At 38.0% G+C, this 8,339-nt stretch overlaps 1 protein-coding gene and 1 long non-coding RNA gene across 2 annotated transcripts; both read left to right on the top strand.

The window, feature by feature from the left end:
- The first annotated feature begins 698 nt into the window (after nucleotides 1–698).
- Nucleotides 699–2,704, top strand: LOC119777815 (heat shock 70 kDa protein 12A-like). The gene is made up of 2 exons (XM_038276810.1): nucleotides 699–918; nucleotides 1,028–2,704. The coding sequence occupies exons 1-2, from the start codon at nucleotides 714–716 to the stop codon at nucleotides 2,050–2,052; spliced, it is 1,230 nt and encodes a 409-aa protein (XP_038132738.1). The 5' UTR covers nucleotides 699–713; the 3' UTR covers nucleotides 2,053–2,704.
- A 4,314-nt stretch (nucleotides 2,705–7,018) lies between these two features.
- On the top strand, nucleotides 7,019–7,771 carry LOC119777816. Its single transcript, XR_005279977.1, has 3 exons — nucleotides 7,019–7,206; nucleotides 7,320–7,540; nucleotides 7,631–7,771. It is a non-coding gene; the product is annotated as an uncharacterized LOC119777816 (long non-coding RNA).
- The last annotated feature ends 568 nt before the right edge of the window (nucleotides 7,772–8,339 follow it).

Raw genomic sequence — 8,339 nt, forward strand, 5'->3', positions numbered from 1 at the left:
CTATGAATCCCTTATGTAATTCTGAAAATTGAGACCCCTCCATATATCAGTGGGTAAAAAGTAGTTAGAATCTCTGTTGAAGTGAGAAAGTCCTCCTGAAAACATGGTCTGTGCAGTCAGTTCATCCAGATTACCATCCTGCCTTCAAAGATTATTTCTCTGTGGGAGCCGCTCAGACCCCCACATACCGGCGCTGCGCTGTCACTGGGAATCCCCAGCAGCAGCTGCCTCAGGCCCGCTCGCCTCTCCAGGGTTTTCCCCTCCTGTTGGTGGCGGCTGGAAGTAGATGTTAGCGTTTTTCAGGTCTGTGCTACAAACTGCAGGCAGCAGGATAATAAAAGCCAACATATTCTGCCGGCAGGTTTCTACGTTTGAAGTTAATTTAGGCGTTAATAAACTTTATAAACATACATGTTTATAAAGATTTTTCATATAATTTCTATATTTTAGAAGAATACCAAGGATCTTCAGATTAAAGCAGCAAACAATAAGGAAATTATGGCTCTGACGGTTTTCTCTGAATCCCTGAGATTTCTGAAGGATTATGCCCTGAAAACCATCAGATTAAATAGAGTAGGTACGGAGTATTTAGCCTCTGACTTCACCTGGGTCCTGACTGTTCCTACCATCTGGGATGAGTCAGCAAAACAGTTCATGAGAGAAGCTGCTATATAGGTAACAACATGTTTAACAGAAAGTAAAGAAGCTCTGATATGAAATGTTTTTACCTTATAATCATCTTCCAGGCAGGTATTGTAACAGAAGGAACTGAAGATAAACTGGTGATCGCACTGGAACCAGAAGCTGCTTCAGTCTGGTGTAAGAAGCTTCCATCAAATGGTTTCATCACACAGAGCCAGAGCAGAGACGCTCTGGATCAGACTCCAGGAACTCAGTACATTGTTGTTGATTGTGGAGGTAACTGTCTGATGCCGTCTGTAGTAAAAAGCTGTGACATTATTAATGAGGAAGACTAAGAGGTGATCTGCAATGATTTGAAAGCTTTATCAAACTCTGTGCATTTCAGGAGGAACCATCGACATCACAGTTCACAGAATCCTTATAGGAGGAGCTCTGAAGGAGCTGCACAAGGCCTCTGGAAACAACATGGGAGGACAGACTGTGGACAGAAAGTTCAAAGAGTTCCTGAGGGAAATATTCTGTGATGGAATCTGGGAGGAATATGAAGAAAATTATCAGAGTGATGTTCAAAAGATGCTCTATGATTTTACCTTTCTCAAACGGGTAGATGATGAGATTCTGATCAGTTGTCCGTATAATCTGGGAAAACTGGCCCGGAAAAAGAAAGACATTGAAAGGTTCTTTGAATCAGTGGATGGAGCTTCCTGGGATGATGGATTCATCAGAATCTCCAGAGAGAAACTGAGGTCCTTCTTTGATGAGAGTCTGCTGGGCATCACTAAGAGCCTAAGGGAAATATTAAACAAAGATCTCAGCATTGATTTCATCCTGTTAGTGGGAGGTTATGCAGAGAGCCAGATACTCCGTCAGCACATTAATGAGCAGTTTGGAGAAGATTATAAAATCCTGTGTCCTTTTAGACCCCAGGAAGTGATCCTGAGAGGAGCTATAGAGTTTGGAAGAAACCCAAAGATGGTGACGTCTCGGAAAAGCCGTTTTACTTATGGGGTAGCCGTGGTTAGAAGATTTGATGAGTCTACACATAAACTAGAGAAGAAATATACAGCAGGTGGAAACGATTGGTGTAAGGACATTTTTAAAACACTGGTGCGTGAAGGTGAAGATTTGGGCTGGGATGAAACCAGAGAGCATGAACTGAGTGCAGTAGATTCTAATCAGACGGGGATGAGTGTTCGATTGTTTAGGAGTGAAAGAAAAGATCCACAATATGTAGATGACTGGGGGGTAGAAGAAGTGGGTTCATTAATAGTTAAATTCTCTGATTCTAACAGCAGCAGAGAACGTAAAGTTAAGCTGGAGATTAAGTTTGGCTCCACAGAGATAACAGCTACAGGGACCGACATGGGAACTGGAGAGGAATATACAGTTAAGTTTGAGTTTAAGACCTAATAAAGTTTCTTTCTGTCCCATTGAAGCTAAAATGAAGACACATTTCGAAGCCTGTTTTATTTTACAGGCCATATAGTCATTATAGCTTATTTAAATATCTGGAATTGGTTTGCCTTTAATTTCAGATGTTTGTTTTTTCACTTTTATATAATGAGGTTTTATTGTAGAACATTATATTGAATTATTAAATTACTTTGATTATAACTTTGTCTCTTGTTTGCTGCAATGTATTAATAAACCATCATTTTAATCTTTGGAAAACTGTCTTTGGATTATTTTCTCCTTTTGGAAGATTGGTTTGTCAAACGAGTGAATCTCCATTTCTTTGTTTATTGTTGGTTACCAGGTTTTATTAGTCATTGATTCCCATAGGAGGCTACCTGTTAGTGTGAGCACATCTATGCACGTGGATGAGTGTTTTTATCAAATTTTTCTCAAAGATTAACTGATGACCTGTCAAGGTGAACTTTAGCTCATCCTGTGCTGCAGATCCTCCACAGGTTAACTTCTGCTGGAACCAAACTGACAATTAAGTTGTTAAGCACATCTAGACACATCTTTTTTAAAACATTTTACTCCTTTTATCTTTTGCCCAGTTGTATTGATTTGATTGAGTAAATGTTATTTTTACATATGTTTTAGCTACTCTGTTTTTATCTGTTTTTTTAATTTATTTTCTGTACAATACGTTTGTCAGCTGTGGTTGTTTTTAAGTGCTTAACAAGCAATTAAAAACAAAGCAATTAACAGGTTACATTTGAAAATGTAAAAATATAATAATGTTGCAACAGTTAAGATGATGATTGTAAAACTTTTGTAGTTATTTATGGAACTCCACAAAACAATATCAAAGATTTTTTGTTGTTTCTCCTTTGGTTTGTTGCATCTACATAGATTCAAAACTTTTGTCTGAGCGACAAGAATCAAAGATTGGTTGAAATTAGAGACTTTTGTCTCCTTTCACTATTTTCCTTCATTATATAACAGAAGTTTTATAGTATAATACTCTAATACATGCAGAGCTGATCTGGAAACAGCAATCAGAGAAAGTTGAAGCCAGATTGATGAAGAGTCCTGTTTGTCACTCATTAAGTCCATGACTCAGAGACTGCAAGCTGTTAGAGGCCAGAGGTGGTGCAACTAAATACTAGTGATGTGATGGAGCGTTCTTTTGTATTTCATCATTCCATAATTTTTTCTGCAGAATTGAGTGATTCCATATTGTTCACTCTGATTGGTCTAAAATAATAACTGTTACTGACTACCACATTTTATTTCTTGATTTCTTTTAGTATTTCTTAAAGCCAGACAGTTGCCATTTGGAATGACTTTAGTTTTATGTCATGTCTGTTATATGGAGCCTAGGCAGAAGTTCTACTGAATAAATAGATTTCTCACCTTTTTCCGCCTACGACACCGCCAATCAGCTTTGAACCACGCCTCCACCAAAGCCAATCAGCAACCAAAGTTCATCTTTAAAGGCCTCCGATCAGCAACTTGTCTGCAGTGGTTGCGCTGTGACTTCATTCAGATGATTCATCCCCCCTCACGCCCCTCCTCCACCATTGTAGCTAAAGCTTAATGAGAGTTTCAGTCCTCTCGGACTCTTACTGCGTCTCATTTCAACTGGTCTGGCAGATGACCGCCATGTTGAGCCTGGTTCTGCCAGAAGTTTCTTCCCAATGAGAAGTTTTTCCTCTCCACTGTCGCTTCATGCTTGCTCATCATGGACAGGTTCTCTCAACCTGTATTATCCAGCTGGACTTCCATCTTCCAGGTCCCTGAGTGAAGCTCTAGAATCAGCTCACGCAGTCCACTGGATCTCCCCATAAAGCTCAGCAGACCGTCTCTCCAACCAGCAGTCTACAGACTGACCAACTCCATCTATCTCCACTCCACCACCATTTTCAAGCCCTGGGGGGGAATCAGTAGAGTAGAAAATGAAGGCTAATCATGTTTTGGGTGTACTATTCCTTTAACAAACTCGTAAGCAAGCTTAATAAGCTTAATAATGTTGTTTTCATGTCGCTAGCAAGCCATTGATTGTAGATTGATTCATTTTGAGTGGTTTATTGTTAAGCAGTGTTTAGAACGTTTTCACTGAATCCCGTTCACAATGAACTGGTGTTGTAAAATGTTTAAATATGAAACTCCCAGAAAGACAGCTTTTGAAACACTACAGGCTGCGACATGTGCATTGTGCGCAAATTCTGCCTTGTATTTATTGGGAATGCTATTGCTCTTTCAAAACATGGGCCAGTCTTAAATCACACATGACAAGAAGTCATTCATCTTATAAAGCGGCAAATTTGAAAGATGTCTTGTCTTTTAAATGTCCATGTTGTACCCTAAGCTCCATCACCACAGAGAGGGAGTACTTTGAGCATATCGGTCTCCGCCAGTCACGTGACATTTGTTGCTAAGACGCCATTTTTGGTGGAAAAGGCGTAGTGTAAACAACCGCAGCATAGCTAAACGAAGGACTAAAGGATTGAGTTTGTTTCTCTGACTATATGGAAAACAGTAAGCAGAATGCGAAATTACCGTACCGGTGTCGTGCCAAGGTAGTTATCCCTGCGAAAATTTGTATCCCCTCGTCGGGAGCGTGCACGGAGTAGGAAGATCAACCCGACTTAACTCCGCTTCAATTCCAACGTGCAGAACTTGAAATTTGAAAGGTTTTACGTGTATGAAAGTTGAGCTTTACTGTTTTATTCTTTACTTCACATGTTATAGCGGAATATCGCCAGTGATATTGATCTAAAACTAATAATAAAACACAAAAGTTTGCTTGAAAGCTAGTCGCTGACAGCAGTGTCTACTCCTCCCTCTGAAAGCAAACAGATCCTTGTTCTTTTCCTCACGTTCCTTAAAAAAATCTCTCATTGTTTCACAGTGTCCAAATGTTCTCATCCCATTGAAAACTGTTGTAAATCATATACTTGTAATAAAAATGAAATAGAAAATGGAGTGCACGTGTAATCATTAAAGACTATATGCAGAAGGAAAATAATTTTTTCCTGGTTGAAATTTAGTATTTAAATCTATATTTGTGTTTATAGTAACGTACAATTTATCTATGTTGTACTATCCTTAAAAAACAGTTTGTGTTCTTTAATCAGCCGTTTTATTTCATCCCATATTGGGATCGTAAAGTCGCTCGTGATTGGTTGGCATATATATATATTTACATATAAATTTACATATATATATTTATTCATATATATATATATATATATATATATATATATATATATATATATATATATATTTATTCATTCATATATTTCTTCATTCATATATTTATTCATTCATATGGTGTGTATTTATGTTATCCTACACTACTACACAATTATTATGCTACCATCAAGGACATGAATGAATTTATACAGGAAATTAACATTTGCCAGGAAGCTGTTTATGCAAAGAAAGAGCTTTATTGAAACACACACAACTATATACAACGCATATCCAAACACATGCGTTTCTAAAAATTAAAACTCCGTGAACGGTCCGTTTGCTTCCTCGGGGTTGGAGGTAACTGGCAGCATTCCCTCCGATGCAGGTCCGATGTGCAGACTCCTACTGTGCGTGGCTCTGTACTTTGGCATCGCTTCTAACCGGGACTGCAGCTTAACACAGAGTTCAGTGAGATCCGGCCTACGAAATGGCGGCGACCGTACAATCCATCCAGACACCGCCGACAACGGCGGACTTCCAGAGTTCCACTTCCTCATCTGCTAGCACACTCTGCCTCGCTTTCAGCAGCTGAAAAAAAAACAATGAATCAGCGCACTGCGTATTGACACAACACATCTATTAATGCACCTGAAAAAAGAAGACACAAATATCCTAGTTAAACCTGTCCATCTAGTTAAATACCTCTTACTGTACGCTTTGTTTCACTGATTAGATCTAGTGCTCAGACTGTTCTAAAGTCAAACTCACTCTAGTTAGAATTTGTCTCAGAACAACATGGTTAGATCCACTCTGTATTTGTTTTTGTTCATTTGTTCTTTAGATAATTTAAAAAACACACATTTCAGAAGGTCCTCTGGTGATATCACACCAGGCACGAGACAACAGACCAGTTCTTATCATTTTTATTATCATTTTCTTTCACTTTGTGCGTCTTTTAAAGTATATTTAGTTTTAAAATATTTTATTTTCATTTTTAAAGCTGTACAAGGTGAGCTGTATTTGAGAACAGAAGATTGACTTCAAGAAAAAATTAACATTAAAAAAAGAAGTGGTTCTTTGTTAAGGGGTTTGTCTGGAATGGTCAGAATTTATTTAAATAGAGCTTCAGTGATTCTTTTATGGAAAATTATAAAACATTGTGAGATTGTTGATATATTTTTTTTATGTTAGAGGTGGTGTGTGTGCAAAAAGTAAAACTTGCAGTATCTTAATAAAATAAAGTTTTTTTGTTTTTTTTTTAGGTATTTGTAAATTATATATAGTTTCTTTGATTTAAAATCCGTGCTGTTTTTAGCCAAATATTTGTATAAAAAATGTATGTTTCTAAGTTTGCTTTAAAAACAACACTCTGTAAGCTTGATCCAAGCGTGAGATTAGGTTGGGTTACATTAAATGATTTTCTTCAGGTCAATATACAGCTCTTGGTACGTATTGCTGCACCGTGCAGGCTACGTTTCTCATAAACTCACCTATGTTACTGAAGAGGGTTGGATCACCAGGTTCTTTGCCAGCACATTTCAACGTAATGGACCTTCATGCCTAAAGTTGTCACCATTATGCTGAAATTATGCTCATTTTTTAGGAGCCTATGAGTCCTAATAATTTTATGGTCGCTATCAGACATATACTAAAAGTTATTTGGTATTAATTGTTTGTCTCATGCAATTTTTTTTGTTTAAATTGTTTTTAAAAAAAGTGAATATTACAGTAATTTATGTTAATTATTAAATATATTATGACAAAACGATGTGCTCTCTCTAGTTGCAGCCAAACCAAGTAAACCTAAAGCGATGGAGCCCCTCACGCCAGCAGCCTACAGAGGCCCCGTCCCCATACCGCCACAAAGGCCGACAAAGACCGCTAACAGCTTTCCTAGTGGAGACAATCAAGCTAAAAGTATCAAAGCTCTAGTGTCCAACCTCAATAATACAGCAGCAAATCATAATTCTACAGGTAACACAAAGATCAACATGTTTACAAATGAAATTTTTGTTTTCAATCTTACAATTAATCTTTTCTTGCTTTGTTCATCTTTGCTATTCATTTGTGTTTACTTATCCAACAAGATTATGCATATGTGGACAGTTTAAAGAACACTGTTAAAGTGGAAGAGGAATCAACAGAATCGCATTGTTGCCTCCAGGGAACCGCCTCCTATCCCGACTCTACCTCCCCGTAAAGCATCCTTCCCTCCATCCAACCCTCTTCCTCCTGCACCCATCCCAAAGGAGTCCTCTGCAGCCCTACAGGCCAGAGGCAGCTCCGTTATACCCAACACCAAGTCAGAGTAAGTCAGGCTGGACAACTTTATGGTCGGTGTAATTTTTCTGAATTTTTATTGTCTTTTCAACATCTCAACTCTTTTCCCATCCATTAGGTTCAAGTCTGAGTTTGGCTACTCAGACAGGCCAACCTCTTGGTGTGAGAGTCCGTCTACCAACAGCATGAGACAGGCCATGTTCTCTAGCGAGGCAGGCGAGAGAGAAAACCTCATCAAACTTCGCCTGGGGAAAAAAGAGAAGGAATAAGTGGACCTCCAGCCCTTCAGGTGAGGGGAGCTCCCTCATACTGGGAGTTGAAATGGGAATGGATGTCGCTAACTGGTGCTGAACTATAATGCTTCCAGAATAAACCAGGAATCAATGGGAACAATAAGTTATGACTTATGACTTTTCTTGTTTCCTAGCCAGATCTAAGAGGATTATTATAAACATTTTTAATAAAAAATGTATAAATAAAAGCAGAGACATAACAGTAGTTATAGCAAAGAGTGTAAATGAAAAATCAAGCAGAAATATAGTTCCCAAATTATTAGGAATCAGATGGAATTATTTGATCTTTATAGGTAGACTATGCCTATAACATTATCTCTATGAAATTGTCACGGATGACAAAACTATAACACAATATCCTGTTCTACATATACATTAGAAAAACAAAAAGATAATAAAATGTAGGAAACAAGACATTTTCAATTGTGCCTACACTCATCTGCTGATTTTCACTGATTACTAGAAAGGCTACATTTAATAGTGTGTCATTTTAAGGACTTTTGTGATCACTTAAACTGCTACTTAAAAAACTCT

This window comes from Cyprinodon tularosa, unplaced genomic scaffold, assembly GCF_016077235.1.
Source record: "Cyprinodon tularosa strain WSP-4 unplaced genomic scaffold, ASM1607723v1 ctg1275, whole genome shotgun sequence".
Classification (NCBI taxonomy): domain Eukaryota; kingdom Metazoa; phylum Chordata; class Actinopteri; order Cyprinodontiformes; family Cyprinodontidae; genus Cyprinodon; species Cyprinodon tularosa.

Excerpts from the sequence above, each read along its gene's own strand:
- LOC119777815 (XM_038276810.1), top strand. The coding sequence starts at position 714 with ATGAAATGTTTTTACCTTATAATCATCTTCCAGGCAGGTATTGTAACA. Across the intron at positions 919-1,027 it reads CATTGTTGTTGATTGTGGAG|GAGGAACCATCGACATCACA; the intron begins GTAACTGTCTGA and ends TGTGCATTTCAG.